This window comes from Bombina bombina, chromosome 9 (genome assembly GCF_027579735.1).
Source record: "Bombina bombina isolate aBomBom1 chromosome 9, aBomBom1.pri, whole genome shotgun sequence".
NCBI lineage: Eukaryota > Metazoa > Chordata > Amphibia > Anura > Bombinatoridae > Bombina > Bombina bombina.
This window is the reverse complement of record NC_069507.1, coordinates 4,486,261-4,509,207: the sequence shown is the minus strand read 5'-3', so window position 1 is coordinate 4,509,207 and position 22,947 is coordinate 4,486,261. Positions and strand designations below refer to the sequence as shown.

General features: G+C 43.6%; 1 protein-coding gene across 1 annotated transcript in view; it reads left to right on the top strand.

Annotated features, from left to right (window-relative positions):
• The window catches only part of RUFY2 (RUN and FYVE domain containing 2), a 293,646-nt gene that overhangs the window by 243,102 nt on the left and 27,597 nt on the right, over positions 1–22,947 (top strand). The window contains exon 11 of the mRNA XM_053691600.1: positions 20,786–20,853. Coding sequence (XP_053547575.1) covers positions 20,786–20,853 — 68 coding nt within the window. The remainder of the gene's footprint in view (positions 1–20,785; positions 20,854–22,947) is intronic.

The following is a 22,947-nucleotide window of genomic DNA, read 5'->3' as shown; positions in this document are numbered from 1 at the left end:
CAGAATTGAAGGAGATTATTTCAGACATCACTGGGGGAAAGGGCCATGCCCTCCCTCAGGATAGGCCTTTCAAGGCTAAGAACAAATCTAATTTTCGTTCCTTTCGCAATTTCAGGAACGGACCGTCTCCTAACTCTGCAGCCTCTAGACAAGAGGGTAACGCTTCCCAGCCTAAACCAGCTTGGAAACCAATGCAAGGCTGGAACAAGGGTAAAAAGGCCAAGAAGCCTGCTGCTGCTACCAAGACAGCATGAAGGGGTAGCCCCCGATCCGGGACCGGATCTAGTAGGGGGCAGACTTTCTCTCTTTGCTCAGGCTTGGGCAAGAGATGTTCCGGATCCCTGGGCACTAGAAATAGTCTCTCAGGGGTATCTTCTAGAGTTCAAGGAACTTCCTCCAAGGGGAAGGTTCCACATGTCTCGCTTATCTTCAGACCAGATAAAGAGACAGGCATTCTTACATTGTGTAGGAGACCTATTAAAGATGGGAGTGATACACCCAGTTCCAACAGCGGAACAAGGTCTGGGTTTTTACTCAAACCTGTTTGTAGTTCCCAAAAAAGAGGGAACTTTCAGGCCAATTCTGGATTTAAAAATTCTAAACAAATTCCTCAGAGTTCCATCATTCAAAATGGAAACCATTCGAATGATTTTACCAACAATCCAGGAGGGTCAATACATGACTACCGTGGACTTAAAGGATGCGTACCTACATATTCCTATCCACAAAGATCATCATCAGTTCCTAAGGTTCGCCTTTCTGGACAAACATTACCAGTTCGTGGCTCTTCCGTTCGGTTTAGCCACTGCTCCCAGAATTTTCACAAAGGTGCTAGGGTCCCTACTAGCGGTTCTAAGACCGAGGGGCATTGCGGTGGCACCTTACTTAGACGACATCCTAATCCAAGCGTCGTCTCTTTCCAGATCAAGGGCTCATACAGACATTGTATTAGCCTTTCTCAGGTCTCACGGGTGGAAGGTGAACGTAGAAAAGAGTTCCCTGTCCCCGTCTACAAGGGTTCCCTTTCTGGGAACAATAATAGATTCTGTAGAAATGAAGATCTTTCTGACAGAGGTCAGAAAATTAAAACTTCTAAACGCTTGTCAAGTTCTTCAATCTATTCCTCAACCTTCCATAGCTCAGTGCATGGAGGTAATAGGACTAATGGTTGCAGCAATGGACGTGGTTCCTTTTGCTCGAATTCATCTAAGACCATTGCAACTGTGCATGCTCAAACAGTGGAATGGGGACTATGCAGACTTGTCTCCCCAGATTCAAGTAGACCAGGTAACCAGAGACTCGCTCCGCTGGTGGTTGACTCAGGATCACCTGTCTCAGGGAATGAGTTTCCGCAGACCAGAGTGGGTCATCGTCACGACCGACGCCAGTCTCTTAGGCTGGGGCGCGCTCTGGGACTCCCTGAAAGCTCAGGGTCTATGGTCTCGGGAAGAGTCCCTTCTCCCGATAAACATTTTGGAACTGAGAGCGATATTCAATGCGCTCCTGGCCTGGCCTCACCTAGCGAAGGCCAGATTCATAAGATTTCAGTCGGACAACATGACGACTGTAGCGTACATCAATCATCAGGGGGGAACAAAGAGTTCCTTGGCGATGACAGAGGTATCCAAGATCATCAAATGGGCGGAGGATCACTCCTGCCACCTATCTGCAATCCACATCCCAGGAGTAGACAACTGGGAGGCGGATTATTTGAGTCGTCAGACTTTCCATCCGGGGGAGTGGGAACTCCACCCGGAGGTCTTTGCCCAGTTAACTCAACTATGGGGCACTCCGGATATGGATCTGATGGCGTCTCGTCAGAACTTCAAAGTTCCTCGATACGGGTCCAGATCCAGGGATCCCAGGGCGACACTAGTGGATGCATTAGTGGCGCCTTGGTTGTTCAATCTAGCTTATGTGTTTCCACCGTTCCCTCTCCTTCCCAGGCTGGTAGCCAGGATCAAACAGGAGAAGGCCTCAGTGATCCTAATAGCTCCTGCGTGGCCACGCAGGACTTGGTATGCAGACCTGGTGAATATGTCATCGGCTCCACCATGGAAGCTACCTTTTGAGACAGGATCTTCTAGTACAAGGTCGATTCGAACATCCAAATCTAGTCTCTCTGCAACTGACTGCTTGGAAATTGAACGCTTGATTCTATCTAAGCGTGGGTTTTCAGATTCAGTTATAGATACTCTGGTTCAAGCCAGAAAGCCTGTCACTAGGAAGATTTACCATAAGATATGGCACAAATATATCCGTTGGTGCGAATCCAAGGGTTTTTCTTGGAGTAAAATCAAAATTCCTAGGATTCTTTCCTTTCTCCAAGAGGGCTTGGAGAAAGGTCTGTCAGCTAGTTCTCTAAAGGGACAGATATCTGCTCTGTCTGTCTTGTTGCACAAACGTCTGGCAGCCGTGCCAGATGTACAAGCGTTTGTACAGGCGTTAGTCAGAATCAAGCCTGTTTACAGACCTATGACTCCTCCATGGAGTCTAAACTTAGTTCTTTCAGTTCTTCAAGGGGTTCCGTTTGAACCTTTGCATTCCATAGATATTAAGTTACTATCTTGGAAAGTTCTGTTTTTAGTTGCTATTTCTTCTGCCAGAAGAGTTTCTGAATTATCTGCTTTGCAGTGTAATTCACCCTATCTGGTGTTTCATGCAGATAAGGTAGTTTTACGTACCAAACCTGGTTTTCTTCCAAAAGTAGTTTCCAACAGGAATATTAACCAGGAAATAGTTGTTCCTTCTCTATGTCCGAATCCAGTTTCAAAGAAGGAACGTTTGTTACACAACCTAGATGTGGTCCGTGCTTTAAAATTCTATTTAGAAGCAACAAAGGATTTCAGACAAACATCATCTTTGTTTGTCGTTTATTCTGAGGAGAGGGCAGAAAGCTACTGCTACCTCTTTCTTTTTGGCTGAAAAGCATCATCCGATTGGCTTATGAGACTGCCGGACGGCAGCCTCCTGAACGAATTACAGCTCACTCTACTAGAGCTGTGGCTTCCACATGGGCCTTCAAGAACGAGGCTTCTGTTGATCAGATCTGTAAGGCAGCGACTTGGTCTTCTTTGCATACTTTTGCCAAATTTTACAAATTCGATACTTATGCTTCTTCGGAGGCTGTTTTTGGGAGAAAGGTGTTGCAAGCTGTGGTGCCTTCCGTTTAGGTTACATGACTTGTTCCCTCCCTTCATCCGTGTCCTAAAGCTTTGGTATTGGTTCCCACAAGTAAGGATGAAGCCGTGGACCGGACACACCAATGTAGGAGAAAACAGAATTTATGTTTACCTGATAAATTTCTTTCTCCTACGGTGTGTCCGGTCCACGGCCCGCCCTGGCTTTTAGTCAGGTTTAAAAATTTTTGTTTCTGTACACTACAGTCACCACGGCACCCTATAGTTTCTCCTTTTTCTCCTAACCGTCGGTCGAATGACTGGGGGGCGGAGCCAGAGGGGGAGCTATATGGGCAGCTTTTGCTGTGCTCTCTTTGCCATTTCCTGTTAGGGAAGAGAATATTCCCACAAGTAAGGATGAAGCCGTGGACCGGACACACCGTAGGAGAAAGAAATTTATCAGGTAAACATAAATTCTGTTTTTTTCTTTGTATATATAAATTTGTTTTGCTATATGTGCGTGACTTGCTGCTGATTTTATTTTTATGTTAGGCTCTTTATCTACACCACTGGTTACCAAGCGTTTACTAATCATCTGATTATTTCACCTGTGCTCCAGTTCAGATATCCTCAATATGTGGCCTGTTACGGAGGTCTGGGGACAGGTTTGACAATCAGTGCTCTACACCAATGAGTTATAGATTGTTGCATTTGGTGCTGTGATATTACAGGTTTTCTGCCTTATTCTGTAAATCTCTCTAGTCTTGGAAATTCTACACGATTCTATAAAATACCTTGTCAATATTACAAGGGCCTTCGCTGATTGATTTCATTTTTAACTTAGGAACTGTGTGTCATTAAGGGGAGTTCACGAGTTGGTTTGATGTGAGAGACATTTATTTTACTGAGCACTACTAGCCCTCGGTGACAGTTATTTCTTTCCTATGGCATGGAGAGTCCACGATTCATTCCAATTACTAGTGGGATATTCACTCCTGGCCAGCAGGAGGAGGCAAAAAGCACCCCAGCAGAGCTGTTAAGTGTCACTTCCCTTACCCAAAACCCCAAACATTTTCTTTGCCTTGATCACGGGAGGATGGCGAAGAAGGTGTCTGAATATTTTAATCCTTTAAATAGATACTTTTCCCTGCAAACAAGGATTAGGGGCTATGCTGTGTCCATGTAAATCTCTTTAGTAAGAGTAATGGTGGCTTTTAGCAGTTAGAAGGCAGCAAGGTGGTCCTTGCTTTATTTCTCTTGCAAGGTGTATCCAGTCCACGGATTCATCCTTACTTGTGGGATATTCTCATTCCCTACAGGAAGTGGCAAAGAGAGCACACAGCAGAGCTGTCCATATAGCTCCCCCCCCCCAGTCATTCTCTTTGCCGCTCTAGCAGTAGGGCCTCTCCACGGGAGGGTAAAGTGAATGTGGTGTTAAACTTTTGATTGAAGATATGAAACTACAAATCTGTTATTTTTAAATGGTACCGGTTTGTACTATTTACTCTCTGGCAGAAAAGTGATGAAGATTTCTGCTGAGAGGAAAACGATTTTAGCATGTTGTAACTAAAATCCACTGCTGTTCTAAAATCCACTGCTGTTCTGTACTGATGAGTACCAGAAAACTTCAGTTGGGGGGAACAGTTTGCAGGCTTAACTGCTTTAAGGTATGTTCAGTCATCTTTTTTCTAGTCAAGACAAGATAATGCTAGAAGACTGACGAGAATCCCCATGTGGGAAGGGTAAGCCATGTTCTGAGACTTAAATAAGCACTTATTCTATACTAACAGGGCTCAATAGGCTGGTGGACACTGTGAAAGGGCAATCGATTATTTTATTCAGCAAATATTCATTGGTAGACACTTTTAAACACCTTGGGTGTGTTTATTAAGGGTTTTTTTTCTCCACATGGCATAAATTTAGTCTCCTAAGTGGGACTTTGAGGGTGTCACAACTTTGGAGTGGGAGGGGCCCTAATTTCGCGCCTCTGTTGCGCAGTTCATTTCTCCAGACAGTTCATGCTGCTTCACGTGGAAGGTCCAGAGACTGCTTGAGGGACTCACAGAAGCTGTTTTTCCCCTAAACTAATCCATAAGGGAAGGTAGGGCCACAGCAGACTGCTGTGTCAAGGTGCTTTAGACTGCTCCGGTTTGGGCATTAAGGGGTTAATCAGGCTGAAACTTGGTGTGCAATCATATCGAAGCATTAGGCACATACTGTGAAAATTTCAAAAGATTTGGTGCATTTTTCACTGTTTTGTAAAATTGTGTGCGCTTTTTATTTCTTAAAGGCACAGTACCGTTTTGTTTTTTTTCAAATTGTGTTTTTTATTTGTTTAAAGTGTTTTCCAAGCCTGTTTGCATATAATACTAATCTGTTTAACATGTCTGACACTAAGGAAAAGCCTTGCTCTATGTGTTCAGTAGCCATGGTGGAACCCCCACTCAAAATGTGTCCCAAGTGCACTAATGTGTCTATACAATTTAAAGATCATATTGTGTCACTTAAAAATGTAGCCCAAGATGATTCTATGACGGAAGGTAATGAAGATAGTCCACCTTCCTCTCCCCAAGTGTCACCACCAGTTACGCCCGCGCAAGCGATACCTAGTACCTCTAGTGCATTGGCACCTATTACATTGCAACAACTAGCAACAGTCATGGATAATTCCCTTGCGGCCTTTCTATCCAAACTGCCAGTTTTTCCTACAAAGCGAGATAGCTCTGTTTTAAGAACAGATTATGAGCAGTCGGAAGCTTTGGGAGGTTTATCTGACGTACCCTCACAACACTCTGATGTAGGGGCGAGGGATGTGATGTCTGAGGGAGAAATTTCTGACTCAGGAAAGGTTTCTCAACGGGCAGATTCAGATTCATTAGCTTTTAAATTTAAGTTGGAACACCTCCGGGTACTGCTTAGGGAGGTTCTATCCACTCTGGATGATTGTGACCCTATGGTGGTTCCAGAGAAATTGTGTAAAATGGACAAATACCTAGAGGTCCCTGTATACACTGATGCGTTTCCGATCCCTAAAAGGGTTGCGGATATTGTTACCAGGGAGTGGGAAAGACCAGGTGTCCCTTTTGTTCTCCCTCCTATTTTTAAGAAAATGTTCCCCATTACTGACCCCAGGCGGGACTCGTGGCAGACGGTCCCTAAGGTAGAGGGAGCAGTTTCTACGCTAGTTAAGCGCACAACCATTCCAATTGAAGACAGTTGTGCTTTTAAAGATCCTATGGATAAAAAATTAGAATGTTTACTAAAGAAATTTTTTGTTCAACAAGGTTTCCTTCTACAACCGATCGCCTGCATTATTCCTGTAACTACTGCAGCGGCTTTCTGGTTTGAGGCGCTGGAGGAGTCGCTCCAAAGGGAGACCTCATATGACGAAATTATGGATAGAATTAAAGCTTTAAAACTGGCTAATACTTTTATCACAGATGCCGCTTTGCGATTAGCTAAGTTAGCGGCAAAAATTCAGGTTTCGCCATTATGGCACGCAGAGCGCTTTGGCTCAAGTCATGGTTGGCCGATGTGTCGTCCAAATCAAAATTATTAAATATCCCTTTCAAGGGAAAGACCCTTTTCGGGCCCGAGTTGAAAGAGATTATTTCGGATATCACCGGGGGAAAGGGCCATGCTCTCCTGCAAGATAGGCCTTTTAAGGCTAAAAATAAGGCTAATTTTCGTTCCTTTTGCAACTTCAGGAGCGGTCCTGCTTCAACCTCTGCAACCGCAAAGCAAGAGGGTAACGCTTCACAGCCCAAGGCAACCTGGAAGCCTTTGCAGGGCTGGAACAAGGGTAAACAGGCCAAGAAGCCTGCAGCTGCTACTAAGACAGCATGAAGGGGTAGCCCCCGATCCGGGACCGGATCTGGTAGGGGGCAGACTCTCTCTCTTCGCTCAGGCTTGGACAAGGGATGTTCACGATCCCTGGGCATTAGAGATCGTTACTCAGGGATATCTTCTAGAATTCAAGGACTCCCCTCCAAGGGGAAGGTTCCACATTTCTCGTCTGTCTACAGACCAGACAAAGAAAGAGGCGTTCTTACGCTGTGTAGAAGATCTACTCTATTTTGGAGTGATATGTCCAGTTCCAATTACAGAACATGGACTGGGTTTTTACTCAAACCTGTTTGTGGTTCCCAAAAAGGAAGGAACTTTCAGGCCAATCCTGGATCTAAAAATTCTAAACAAATTTCTCAGAGTTCCATCATTCAAGATAGAGACCATTCGGACAATCTTACCTATGATCCAGGAAGGTCAATATATGACTACCGTGGATCTAAAGGATGTGTACCTACATTTTCCTACCCACAAAGATCATCATCATCATCAGTTCCTAAGGTTCGCCTTTCAGGACAAGCATTACCAGTTTGTGGCCCTTCCCTTCGGGTTGGCCACCGCTCCCAGAATTTTCACAAAAGTGCTAGGGTCCCTTCTGGCGGTACTAAGACCGCGGGGCATTGCAGTAGCACCTTATTTTGATGACATCTTAATATAGGCGTCGTCATTTCCCAGAGCCAAGGCTCATACGGAGATTGTTCTGGCCTTTCTAAGGTCTCACGGGTGGAAGGTGAACACCGAAAAAAGTTCTGTCCCTGCTCACAAGGGTTCCCTTCCTGGGAACATTAATAGACTCGGTAGAAATTAAAATATTTCTGACGGAGGTCAGGAAATTGAAGCTTTTTCATTCCATTCCTCGGCCATCTGTAGCTCAGTGCATGGAGGTAATCGGATTAATGTTGGCGGCAATGGACGTAGTCCCTTTTGCTCGAATACATCTAAGACCACTGCAACTGTGCATGCTCAAACAGTGGAATGGAGATTATGCAGATTTATCTCCTCAAATACAACTGGACCAGAAAACCAGAGACTCTCTTCTCTGGTTTTTGTCTCAGGATCACCTGTCTCAGGGAATATGCTTCCGCAGACCGGAGTGGATCATTGTAACGTCCGATGCCAGTCTGTTAGGCTGGGGGGCGGTCTGGGACTCCCTGAAAGCTCAGGGCTTATGGTCTCGGGAAGAGTCTCTTCTCCCGATAAACATTTTGGAACTGAGAGCGATATTCATGGCCTCAACTAGCGGCGGCCAAATTCATCAGATTTCAGTCGGACAACATCACGACTGTGGCGTATATCAATCATCAGGGGGGAACCAAGAGTTCCCTAGCGATGAAGGAAGTCACCAAAATAATCAGGTGGGCGGAGGATCACTCCTGCCATCTATCTGCAGTTCACATCCCAGGAGTAGACAACTGGGAGGCGGATTTTCTAAGTCGTCAGACTTTTCACCCGGGGGAGTGGGAACTCCACCCGGAGGTTTTTGCTCAGCTGACCCAGCTATGGGGCATTCCAGAATTGGATCTGATGGCGTCCCGTCAGAACTCCAAACTTCCTCTCTACGGATCCAGGTCCAGGGACCCCAAGGCGGCATTGATAGATACTCTAGTAGCGCCTTGGTCCTTCAATCTGGCTTATATCTTTCCACCGTTTCCCCTTCTCCCTCGTCTGGTAGCCAGAATCAAGCAGGAGAAGGCTTCGGTAGTTCTGATAGCGCCTGCGTGGCCACGCAGGACTTGGTATGCAGACCTAGTGGACATGTCATCTGTCCCGCCATGGACACTGCCAATGAGGCAGGATCTTCTAATACAGGGTCCATTCAAGCATCCAAATCTAGTTTCTCTGCGGCTGACTGCTTGGAGATTGAACGCTTAATTCTATCTAAGCGTGGTTTCTCTGAATCAGTTATAGATACTCTGATTCAGGCTAGAAAGCCTGTCACCAGGAAAATTTACCATAAGATATGGCGGAAATATATCTTTGTTGGTGTGAATCCAAAGGTTACTCGTGGAGTAAGATTAGGATTCCAAGGATATTGTCTTTTCTCCAAGAAGGATTGGAGAAAGGTTTGTCAGCTAGTTCCTTAAAGGGACAGATATCTGCTCTGTCTATTCTTTTACACAAGCGTCTGGCGGAGGTACCAGACGTTCAAGCGTTTGCTCAGGCTTTAGCCAGAATCAAGCCTGTCTATAAACCAGTTGCTCCGCCATGGAGTCTAAATTTTTAGTTCTTTCAGTTCTTCAAGGGGTTCCGTTTGAACCTTTACATTCCATAGATATTAAGTTATTATCTTGGAAAGTTTTGTTTTTGGTAGCTATATCTTCTGCTCGAAGAGTTTCTGAATTGTCTGCTTTGCAGTGTAATTCACCCTATCTGGTGTTCCATGCAGATAAGGTAGTTTTACGTACCAAACCTGGTTTTCTTCCTAAGGTTTTTTCTAATAAGAATATTAACCAGGAAATCATTGTTCCTTCCCTGTGTCCTAATCCAACTTCTAAGAAGGAACGGCTATTACACAATCTTGATGTGGTTCGTGCTTTGAAATTCTATTTACAAGCAACTAAAGATTTCAGACAAACATCATCCTTGTTTGTCGTTTATTCTGGTAAGAGGAGAGGTCAGAAAGCGACTGATACCTCTCTTTCCTTCTGGCTGAAAAGCATCATCCGATTGGCTTATGAGACTGCTGGGCAGCAGCCTCCTGAACGAATTACAGCTCATTCCACCAGAGCTGTGGCTTCCACTTGGGCCTTCAAGAATGAGGCTTCTGTTGAACAGATTTGTAAGGCAGAGACTTGGTCTTCACTGCATACTTTTGCCAAATTTTACAAATTTGATACTTTTGCTTCTTCGGAGGCTATTTTTGGGAGAAAGGTTTTGCAAACAGTGGTGCCTTCAGTTTAGGATTACCTGTCTTGTTCCCTCCCTTCATCCGTGTCCTAAAGCTTTGGTATTGGTATCCCACAAGTAAGGATGAATCCGTGGACTGGATACACCTTGCAAGAGAAAACAGAATTTATGCTTACCTGATAAATTACTTTCTCTTGCGGTGTATCCAGTCCACGGCCCGCCCTGGCAATTAAGTCAGGTTAAAAAATGTTTTGTCTAAACTACAGTTACCACTGCACCCTATGGTTTCTCCTTTTCTCCTAGCCTTCGGTCGAATGACTGGGGGGTGGAGCTAGGGGGGGAGCTATATGGACAGCTCTGCTGTGTGCTCTCTTTGCCACTTCCTGTAGGGAATGAGAATATCCCACAAGAAAGGATGAATCCGTGGACTGGATACACCGCAAGAGAAAGTAATTTATCAAGTAAGCATAAATTCTGTTTTCTAACAGTATGCTACCCCTTTATAGAAAAACATAATTTATGTAAGAACTTACCTGATAAATTCATTTCTTTCATATTGGCAAGAGTCCATGAGCTAGTGACGTATGGGATATACATTCCTACCAGGAGGGGCAAAGTTTCCCAAACCTCAAAATGCCTATAAATACACCCCTCACCACACCCACAATTCAGTTTAACTAATAGCCAAGAAGTGGGGTGATAAAGAAAGGAGCGAAAGCATCAACAAGGAATTGGAATAATTGTGCTTTATACAAAAAAATCATAACCACCACAAAAAGGGTGAGTCTCATGGACTCTTGCCAATATTAAAGAAATGAATTTATCAGGTAAGTTCTTACATAAATTATGTTTTCTTTCATGTAATTGGCAAGAGTCCATGAGCTAGTGACGTATGGGATAGCAAATACCCAAGATGTGGAACTCCATGCAAGAGTCACTAGAGAGGGAGGGATAAAAATAAAGACAGCCAATTCCGCTGAAAAAAGAATCCACAACCCAAATCAAAAAGTTTTAATCTTATAAAGAAAAAAACTGAAATTATAAGCAGAAGAATCAAACTGAAACAGCTGCCTGAAGAACTTTGCTACCAAAAACTGCTTCTGAAGAAGATAAAACATCAAAATGGTAGAATTTAGTTAAAGTATGCAAAGAAGACCAAGTTGCTGCTTTGCAAATCTGATCAACAGAAGCTTCATTCTTAAATGCCCAGGAAGTAGAAACTGACCTGGTAGAATGAGCCGTAATCCTCTGAGGCGGGGATGAATCAAAAGCTTTAACCAAGAAGCCAAAGAAATGGCAGAAGCTTTCTGACCTTTCCTAGAACCAGAAAAGATAACAAATAGACTAGAAGTCTTTCTGAAATATTTAGTAGCTTCAACATAATATTTCAAAGCTCTTACCACATCCAAAGAATGCAAAGATATTTCCATAGAATTCTTAGGATTAGGACACAATGAAGGGACAACAATTTCTCTACTAATGTTGTTGGAATTCACAACCTTAGGTAAAAATTTAAATGAAGTCCGCAAAACCGCCTTATCCTGATGAAAAATCAGAAAAGGAGACTCACAAGAAAGAGCAGATAATTCAGAAACTCTTCTAGCAGAAGAGATAGCCAAAAGAAACAATACTTTCCAAGAAAGTAATTTAATGTCCAGAGAATGCATAGGCTCAAACGGAGGAGCCTGTAAAGCTCTCAAAACCAAATTAAGACTCCAAGGAGGAGAGATTGACTTAATGACAGGCTTGATAAGAACCAAAGCCTGTACAAAACAACGAATGTCAGGAAGATTAGCAATTTTTCTATGAAACAGAACAGAAAGAGCAGAGATTTGTCCTTTCAAGGAACTTGCAGACAAACCCTTATCCAAACCAACCTGAAGAAACTGTAAAATTCTAGGAATTCTAAAAGAATGCCAAGAGAACTTATGAGAAGAACACCATGAAATGTAAGTCTTCCAAACTCTGTAATAAATCTTTCTAGATACAGATTTACGAGCCTGCAACATAGTATTGATCACTGAGTCAGAGAAACCTCTATGACTAAGCACTAAGCGTTCAATCTCCATACCTTCAAATTTAATGATTTGAGATAAAAGGTCTGGCCTTAACGGAAGTGGCCAAGGTTGGCAACTGGACATCCGAACAAGATCCGCATACCAAAACCTGTGTGGACATGCTGGAGCCACCAGCAGTACAAACGAACGCTCCATTATGATTTTGGAAATCACTCTTGGAAGAAGAACTAGAGGCGGAAAGATATAAGCAGGTTGATAATTCCAAGGAAGTGACAACGCATCCACTGCTTCCGCCTGAGGATCCCTGGACCTGGACAGGTACCTGGGAAGTTTCCTGTTTAGATGAGAAGCCATCAGATCTATTTCTGGAAGCCCCCATAACTGAACAATCTGAAGAAACACATCTGGGTGAAGTGACCATTCTCCTGGATGTAAAGTCTGGCGACTGAGATAATCCGCTTCCCAATTGTCTATACCTGGGATATGGACCGCAGAGATTAGACAGGAGCTGGATTCCGCCCATGCAAGTATCCGAGATACTTCTTTCATAGCTTGAGGACTGTGAGTCCCACCTTGATGATTGACATATGCCACGGTTGTGACATTGTCTGTCTGAAAACAAATAAACGGTTCTCTCTTCAGAAGAGGCCAGAACTGAAGAGCTCTGAAAATCGCACAGAGTTCCAAAATATTGATTGGTAATCTCGCCTCTTGAGATTTCCAAACTCCCTGCGCTGTCAGAGATCCCCAGACAGCTCCCCAACCTGAAAGACTTGCATCTGTTGAAATCACAGTCCAGGTTGGACGAAGAAAAGAGGCCCCCTGAATCAAACGGTGGTGATCTAACCACCACGTCAGAGATAGTCGAGTATTGGGATTTAAGGATATCAATTGTGATATCTTTGTATAATCCCTGCACCATAGGTTCAGCATACAAAGCTGAAGAGGTCTCATGTGAAAACGAGCAAAGGGGATCACGTCCGATGCTGCAGTCATGAGACCTAAAACTTCCATGCACATAGCTACTGAAGGGAATGAATGAGACTGAAGGTTCCGACAAGCTGAAACCAATTTCAGACGTCTTTTGTCTGTCATGGATACTGAATCTATTTGGAATCCTAAAAAGGTTACCCTTGTCTGAGGAATCAAGGAACTTTTTGGTAAATTGATCCTCCAACCATGTTTTTGAAGAAACAACACAAGTTGATTCGTGTGAGATTCTGCAGAATGTAAAGACTGAGCAAGTACCAAGATATTGTCCAAATAAGGAAACACCGCAATACCCCGCTCTCTGATTACAGAGAGAAGGGCACCGAGAACCTTTGAGAAGATCCTTGGAGCTGTTGCTAGGCCAAAAGGAAGAGCAACAAATTGGTAATGCTTGTCTAGAAAAGAGAATCTCAGGAACTGATAGTGATCTGGATGAATTGGAATATGAAGATAAGCATACTGTAAGTCTATTGTGGACATATAATGCCCTTGCAGAACAAAAGGCAGAATAGTCCTTATAGTCACCATTTTGAATGTTGGTATTCTTACATAACAATTCAAAAATTTTAGATCCAGAACTGGTCTGAAATAATTCTCTTTCTTTGGTACAATGAACAGATTTGAATAAAACCCCAGACCCCGTTCCAGATATGGAACTGGCACAATTACCCCAGATGACTCCAGGTCTGAAACACACTTCAGGAAAGCCTGAGCCTTTACTGGGTTCACTGGAATGCATGAGAGAAAGAACCTTCTCACAGGCGGTCTTACCTTGAAACCTATTCTGTACCCATGAGAAACAATGTTCTGAATCCAATGATTTTGAATTGATCCAAACATCTTTGAAAAATCGTAGTCTGCCCCCTACCAGCTGTGCTGGAATGAGGGCCACACCTTCATGCGGACTTGGGGGCTGGTTTTGATTTTCTAAAAGGCTTGGATTTATTCCAGACTGGAGAAGGCTTCCAATTGGAAACCGTTCCTTTTATGGGAAGGGTCAGGCTTTTGTTCCTTATTCTGACAAAAGGACCGAAAACGGTTAGCAGCCCTAAATTTACCCTTAGATTTTTTTATCCTGAGGCAAAAAAGCTCCCTTCCCCCCAGTGACAGTTGAAATTATAGAATCCAACTGAGAACCAAACAATGTATTACCTTGGAAAGAAAGAGATAGCAACGTTGACTTAGAAGTCATATCCGCATTCCAAGATTTAAGCCATAAAGCTCTTCTAGCTAAAATAGCTAAAGACATATACCTGACATCAATTCTAATGATATCAAAAATGGCATCACAAATGAAATTATTAGCATGTTGAATTAGCTTAACAATGCTATACACATTATGATCTGGTACTTGTTGCGCTAATGTTTCCAACCAAAAAGTTGAAGCCGCAGCAACATGAGCCAAAGAAATAGCAGGCCTAAGAAGATGACCTGCACATAAATAAGCCTTCCTTAGATAAGATTCAAGCTTCCTATCTAAAGGATCTTTAAAAGAAGTACTATCTGCCTTAGGAATAGTAGTACGTTTAGCAAGAGTAGAGAGAGCCCCATCAACTTTGGGGATTTTTCCCCAAAACTCCAATCTATCAGTCGGCAAAGGGTACAGTCTCTTAAACCTTAAAGAAGGAGTAAATGAAGTACCCAAACTATTCCATTCCCTAGAAATTACATCCGAAATAGCATCAGGAACTGGAAAAACCTCTGGAATAACTACATGAGGTTTAAAAACCGAATTTAAACGTTTACTGGTTTTAATATCAAGAGGACTAGTCTCCTCCATATCTAATGCACTCCATATCTAATGCAATCAACACCTCTTTTAATAAAGAACGAATAAACTCCATTTTAAATAAATATGAAGATTTGTCAGTGTCAATATCTGAGGCAGAATCTTCTGAACCAGATAGATCCTCATCAGAGATAGATAAATCAGAATGCTGGTGGTCATTTAAAAATTCATCTAATTTATGAGAAGTTTTAAAAGACCTTTAACGTTTATTAGAAGGTGGTATAACAGACAGGGCCTTCTGAATAGGATTAGAAACAAATTCTCTTACATTAACCGGAATATCCTGAACATTAGATGTTGAAGGAACAACAACAGGTAATGGATTACTACTAATGGAAATATTGTCTGCTTTTGAAAGTTTATCATGACAACTAATACAAACTACAGCCGGAGGAACAGTTACCACAAGTTTACAACAAATGCACTTAGCTTTGATAGAACCGACATCAGGCAGCAGGTTTCCAGTAGTAGATTCTGATACAGGGTCAGACAGACATCTTGCAATATGTAATAGAAAAAACAACATATAAAGCAAAATTATCAAATTCCTTAAATGACAGTTTCAGGAATGGGAAAAAATGCAAACAGAATAAGCCTCTGGAAACCAGAAGCAAAAAGAAACAAAGACTTAAATAATGTAAAAAAAAATGGCGCCAAAAAACGTCTGCAACAAACACGTGCGTCATAGATGACGCAACTATGTGAAAACTCTCGGCGCCAACAAAGACGCCGGAAATTACGACATTACGTCAACAAACGTAATTCTCGTGCCAAAAAAGTCTCACGCCAAGAATGATGCAATAAATTATAGCATTTTTTGCTCCCGCGAGCCTAACAGCCCGCAATTTAGAAAGAAAAGTCAATTGAAAAAATTTTCAGGTAAGAAATTTTATTCATATGCATTTCTCAAAATGAAACTGACAGTCTGTAAGAAGGAAAATAAACTGATTGACCTGAATCATGGCAAATATAAGTATAAAACATATATTTAGAACTTTACATATAAAGTGCCAAACCATAGCTGAGAGTGTCATAAATAAAATAAGACTTACTTACCCAAAGACACTCATCTACATATAGCAGATAGCCAAACCAGTACTGAATCAGTAGAGGTAGGAGATGAATCTCTACGACCGATAACAGAGAACCTATGAAATAGATCCCCGTTAGGATGACCATTGCATTCAATAGGCAATACTCTCCTCACATCCCTCTGACATTCACTGCACGCTGAGAGGAAAACCGGGCTCCAACCTGCTGCGGAGCGCATATCAATGTAGAAATCTAGCACAAACTTACTTCACCACCTCCATAGGAGGCAAAGTTTGTAAAACTGAATTGTGGGTGTGGTGAGGGGTGTATTTATAGGCATTTTGAGGTTTGGGAAACTTTGCCCCTCCTGGTAGGATTGTATATCCCATATGTCACTAGCTCATGGACTCTTGCCAATTACATGAAAGAAACCAGGGTTGGTTACTATATTTTTCTTGTATCTTCATGTCCCTGTCAGCGGTAGGATTAGGCTCACAGACCTGACGCTGGTGTGACTGCTCCACAGCAGAAGACCCTGGAGGGTAAGTCCTTTTATATATTTTTCTTGGGATAAGAAAACATCATGAAGATCGGACTGGTATATTCAGGGACTGGGTGGGACCTGCTACCCTCTGGAGGGGTTAATATATTTATATTTCTCTTCTAGTTGAGAGATAATGCGGCTGAGCAGCTAACTGGTTTTCAATCAGTTTTAGGGACTACGCCGCTTTTACTGCATTCTGTAGGGTCTAATGTAGATGTTATGATCCGGGCTTTAGGTGTGGGGGATTGGGTATCATTAAGTTACTGTTATTTCCCTTGCACTGTCCCGTTATTAATAGTTAATGGACAGTAAGAAGGGAAGTTCAGAAGCTCTTATGTGTATCATATGGGGCTATACCGCAGGCAGTTTTTAGATATGTAGTATAAAGGCGACTTCGTGTATGTGACCGTTAACTCTCTGATGAGCCTTTCTGTCCAACTTTAGGGCGCTCAGTGCTTGTTCCCTACCTACTGTCCTTATACTCTTTGTACATACGGGGATATATTTTTACCAGAGAATGATCCGCATAGTTGGATGCCCCAACCCTCTAGAGAGAGGAGGATAAGAGTCCTAGCTCTAAGAGTTTAATGCCTGCTCTTCTAGGAGCTAAACTGCGCTTAGGCGCACTACATCTAACAGTTTTCTGCAATTCTCCATATACTGGAGGAAACGCTGAAGCTATATAGGTATTTTCTCTCAGGGGGTTAAATCTCTGTGTTTCTCTCTATGGAGAGATTGTATCGCCACGGCGCAGCCTCAGGGCCTGGATGCAACTTCTAATTGTTTAAAGTAGTCTTTATTCTTAGCGAGTTTAAGTTTGGACGTTCTAGATGGCCTGGAAATAAACAATTTCCTCTACTGTGTGTTTCGCAGGGTGACTGCAGATCGGGTGCGGTGGGCATTCATTTTCTCGCTGCAGGATTGTTTGGTGGGCGCAAAATCGGCCATTAAGCTCTCCTTAAAAAATGGGTGCTGAAGAGTGGGTCCACTATGGGAAGCCGCAGCACAATGGGTTTGGAATGGTTGCAGGCCGGCTACAGGCACTTGGTCGCTTTCTGTTCGGTATTAGCCTTAATGGATCCTCTGCTCTCCTAAGAGTTTATAGGGAATCCATTACTGAGTTTTTTTATCGGTCGCTTAGAAAGCGATCGTTTTGCGTAAGGGATATATATCTGATGCTTCAAAATGTTAAGTCCCAGGTTAATTACCCTCAGTAGCTGTTGGGGGTCTACTCTATTGTGACGGCACAAATAATACGTTTGTCTCACTAAGTATTTATATACATATTTATCTTACAGACCTATTTGGTTCTGTACTGGCCTAATCTTTTCCTTATCACAGTTTTTTCTGTTTAAAAGAAATTAGATTTTTTGTGCCATCTGGTGTTCATTATATAGTATAATTCTATAAAATTCCTCTCATTTTGAGGTGATTTCTGACATTTTTGATGGCCTTATATAGATGGATCCTATGTTTAAGTGATTGTAGGTCTCTATGAGGGTATTTCTAGGTATCCTTATTTCCATCTTAATGGGAGGAGAGTCCACTGCTTTATTCATTACTTGTGGGAATAAATAACCTGGCCACCAGGAGGAGGCAAAGACACCCCAGCCAAAGGCTTAAATACCTCCCCTGCTTCCCTCATCCCCCAGTCATTCTTTGCCTTTCGTCACAGGAGGATGGCAGAGAAGTGTCGGAAGATTTCGGAGTAGTCTCTTATGGAGGGTAGTACTCTTCGGAATGGGACTGGAGTTTTAAGTAGTCCTGTCAGCCTCTCAGTGAGAGCTTGGGTGAAAGTCCGGAGATGCAGGGAGAGTCTTTCTGCGAACCCATCCCGACTCATATTAACAGCTCCACAAGCAATCAGTGTTGACGAGTTTCGCTGCCTGCTTTCTTAACTCAAGTCCATGTCAGGAGCGATGCCACTAACCTGTCACACTTGAAAGGCCGTGTTCCTGTTCCACGGTGTAGATTCTGGTAAGATCGTTTCATTTTTTATACATGTATGATAACGCAGAAGACAGGGTCACAGTGTGACTCCTTTTATCTTTATAGAATCAAGGGTTAATATCTCCTGAGGGGGATTATTGAACAGGGGGGAACAATCTTATATGTTTATTTGATTTTATGCTGCTTTTATGTGTGAGTTTTTATGGGCTCATAGGCTGTTATGGAATATACCGGTTTCACTTTCACTTTGAGAGCCATGCAGCTTACACGCTTGGCGCGCTTTCTCATAGCAGGGACGGTCCTGCATTGTGCACTATGTGATTCATTACCTCTTTCCTGACCGGGTGTCTATACCGCCCTGTCAATTATGTTCCATGTGCCTTGATAATGTGATAATATCAAACATGTTTGGTACCACTGAGCCATCTACCTCTGAGGAGTTGTCGTCCGGTGAGGTGCGTACCCTACATGCTTATATCTCTACACATGCAGTTTCCCGTTGCATTGCTGATCCTCCATCTGGAGGGGGCCATTTTTTCACCAGACGTTACTGTGCAGCTCAGACGGCGTTGTCTGCTGCCTTTAATGTTTACCTCGCCCTGCTAAGTGCAAGGTTACGTATTGAACTCCTTCCCAGAGTACATCAGATCATTTATTGGCTTTAACTGACAGGGTTATCAGAGGATGAAGTTCTTTCTGAGACTTCAGAGTATGAACATTCTGGGTCGGAGTCTGCTGCCTCTAAACCTCCGGCTGCGGAGGAACCAGACTTTAGTTTTAGGGATTTGCGAATCTTCTAAAGGAAGTTTTTTGCAAATTCAGTGGTTCCAGAGGCCAAATTGCCCAAGGAACCTTTGATTCTTAAATTGCATAGAGTTTGAGGACAGGGTGGGACCTTATCCTCCCCTGCTCCTGTTAGATGGCGAACATATTAAGAATGAATGGACTCTCAATGTAGTGGCTCTATCTTCACCCTTGCTAAATGTATTTCTATCCCGGTTGAGGATAGTTCTTCATTTTAAGAGCCCATGGATAAAGGATGGACACTCTGTTAAGACAGTTGTTTTCAACATACGGGATATTTGTTTTAACCGGAGGTGGCCGTTGCCGCGGTTGCTGGAGAAACTACCTACGGGTGCAACTCCTTATAGGATTGATCGGGGTGGAGAGGTCCCCTCGACGTTACTCGGGAAAGATTTACGGCCTTGAGGGTTGCTAATTCTTTTATCTGTGATGCTATTAAGCAGATTATTCACCTAAATGCTAAGGCTTAAGCCTTTTCTGTTCAGGCCCGTCGGGCACTGGCTGAAGTCATGGTCTACGGATTTGATGTCTAAGCCTAGACTTCTTTTCCTCCCCTTTAAGGGAATGATTTTGTTTGGTCCGTACTCAATTTTCTCCACGGTTACAGGGGGCAAGGGTGCCCTTCTACCGCAAGATAATATGAACGAGTCTAAGGACAAGTTTTGTTCTTTTCGTTTTGATAACGCCCTTGTCAGCAGTCCTCCGCTAAGCCTGAGCAAACCAAGAGCTCTTGGACGCCGGCTCAGTCCTGGAATAAATCCAAGCAGAGCAAGAAGCCCGCCGAGTCTAAGTCGGCACTGTCTATTCTTTTGCACAAACGTCTGGCAGATCTGTTGTTCAGGCTCTGGTAAGTATTAGGCCTGTGCTTAAACCTGTTGCTTCTCCTTGGAGCCTTAAAGTTTTGCAGCAGGCTCCGTTTGAGCCGATGCATTCTGTTGATATTAAATTACTATCTTGAAAGGTTTTGTTTCTTCTCGCTATTTCTTCTGCTCACAGAGTTTCTTTCGGCTTTGCAGTGTGATTCTCTTACCTTATTTTTCATGTGGATGAGGCGGTCCTCCGTACTAAGCTGGGGTTTCTCCCTAAGGTAGTGTCGGATCGCAATATTAATCAGGAACTTGTTGTTCCTTCTTTTTGTCCCAATCCTTCCAAAAAGCAACGTCTTTTGCATAACTTAGATGTTGTGCGTGCGCTAGAAAGTTTACCTTCAAGCTACTAAAGATTTTCGGCAGACTTCTGCCCTGTTCGTTGTTTTCTCTGGTAAGCGTAGGGGTCAGGCGGCCTCTTCTACCACTCTCTCTCTCTGGTTGAGAAGTCTTATCCGTTTGGCTTATGAGACAGCTGGACAGCAGCCTCCTGACATTACGGCTCATTCTACTAGGGCTGTCTCCTCTTCCTGGGCTTTAAAAAATGAAGCTTCTGTGGAACAAATTTGCAAGGCGGCAACATGGTCCTCTGCAGACTTTTTCCAAATTCTACAAATTTGATACTTTTGCTTCGGCTGAGGCTTCCTTTGGGAGAAAAGTTCTTCAAGCGGTGGTGCCTTCGGTTTAGGTGTTCCTGCCTTTTTCTCCCTCTCTGTTCATTCCGTGTCCTCTAGCTTGGGTATTGGTTCCCACTAGTAATTGGAATGAATCGTGGACTCTCCATGCCTGGAAAGAAATGAATTTATCAGGTAAGCATACACTACATTCTATAAAGTGACAGTAAGACTAGGGAGAGGCTTCTCACTGATAACCGAGTGTCCCTTCCTCCTGTGTAATTAGTCAGCCTTCTTGTGCACAAGCTCGTGTGCAATTCTACGCACTGAGTAAACTGATTAGACATTTTTATTGTTTGTATTTAGACATCAGAAGACAGAGCAATTACAGACACAGATATGGTCGTTGGAGTGACCAGCGTGGGGCAGTTACGGTAAGACGATCCTTTATATAAGTGCACAAGCGGTTACATGGAATGGGTTTTATGCAGCTGATTTGTGCGTTTAATCTTCATTCTGTGTCATTTTATAATTCACTTTCACCCAGATTACAAGTTTTGCGCTATAGAGGGTAGTTAACGAACGCAACAAACGTTATTTCACCCTCCTATAGCGCTGCCATTACAAGTTTTAGAAAAGCCGCCTTGTGCGTGCGATATGGTTGCGATGTTCTCCATACCGTACAAAATACAAGCGCTGCTTTGAGTGCTCGTGCACGCTTTCCCCATAGACAGCAATTGGGAGAGAGTGTTAGAAAAAAACACCTGAAGCGCGGAATGAAAATCTCTGTAACGCAGCCCTATTGATGTCTATGGGGACAAAAATGTTACGTTTAAACCTAACACCCTAACATAAACCCCAAGTCTAAACACCCCTAATCTGCTACCCCCGACATCGCCGACACCTACATAATGTTATTAACCCCTAATCTGCTACCCCGACATCGCCGACACCTACATAATGTTATTAACCCCTAATCTGCTACCCCCGACATCGCCGACACCTACATAATGTTATTAACCCCTAATCTGCTACCCCGACATCGCCGACACCTAAATAATGTTATTAACCCCTAATCTGCTACCCCGACATCGCCGACACCTAAATAATGTTATTAACCCCTAATCTGCTGCCCCCGACATCGCTGACACCTACATAATGTTATTAACCCCTAATCTGCTGCCCCCGACATCGCTGACACCTAAATAATGTTATTAACCCCTAATCTGCTGCCCCCGACATCGCCGACACCTAAATAATGTTATTAACCCCTAATCTGCTACCCCCGACATCGCCGACACCTACATAATGTTATTAACCCCTAATCTGCTACCCCCGACATCGCCGACACCTACATAATGTTATTAACCCCTAATCTGCTACCCCCGACATCGCCGACACCTAAATAATGTTATTAACCCCTAATCTGCTACCCCGACATCGCCGACACCTAAATAATGTTATTAACCCCTAATCTGCTGCCCCCGACATCGCTGACACCTACATAATGTTATTAACCCCTAATCTGCTGCCCCCGACATCGCCGACACCTAAATAATGTTATTAACCCCTAATCTGCTGCCCCCGACATCGCCGACACCTACATAATGTTATTAACCCCTAATCTGCTGCCCCCGACATCGCTGACACCTACATAATGTTATTAACCCCTAATCTGCTGCCCCCGACATCGCTGACACCTACATAATGTTATTAACCCCTAATCTGCTGCCCCCGACATCGCCAACACCTACATAATGTTATTAACCCCTAATCTGCCGCCCCCGACATCGCCGACACCGACATAATGTTATTAACCCCTAATCTGCTACCCCCGACATCGCCGACACCTACATAATGTTATTAACCCCTAATCTGCTGCCCCCGACATCGCCGACACCTACATAATGTTATTAACCCCTAATCTGCTGCCCCCGACATCGCCAACACCTACATAATGTTATTAACCCCTAATCTGCTGTCCCCGACATCGCTGACACCTACATAATGTTATTAACCCCTAATCTGCTGCCCCCGACATCGCCAACACCTACATAATGTTATTAACCCCTAATCTGCCGCCCCCGACATCGCCGACACCTACATAATGTTATTAACCCCTAATCTGCTACCCCCGACATCGCCGACACCTACATAATGTTATTAACCCCTAATCTGCTACCCCCGACATCGCCAACACCTACATAATGTTATTAACCCCTAATCTGCTGCCCCCGACATCGCTGACACCTACATAATGTTATTAACCCCTAATCTGCTGCCCCCGACATCGCCAACACCTACATAATGTTATTAACCCCTAATCTGCCGCCCCCGACATCGCCGACACCTACATAATGTTATTAACCCCTAATCTGCTACCCCCGACATCGCCGACACCTACATAATGTTATTTAACCCCTATCTGCCGCCCCCGACATCGCCGACACCTACATAATGTTATTAACCCCTAATCTGCTACCCCCCGACATCGCCGACACCTACATAATGTTATTAACCCCTAATCT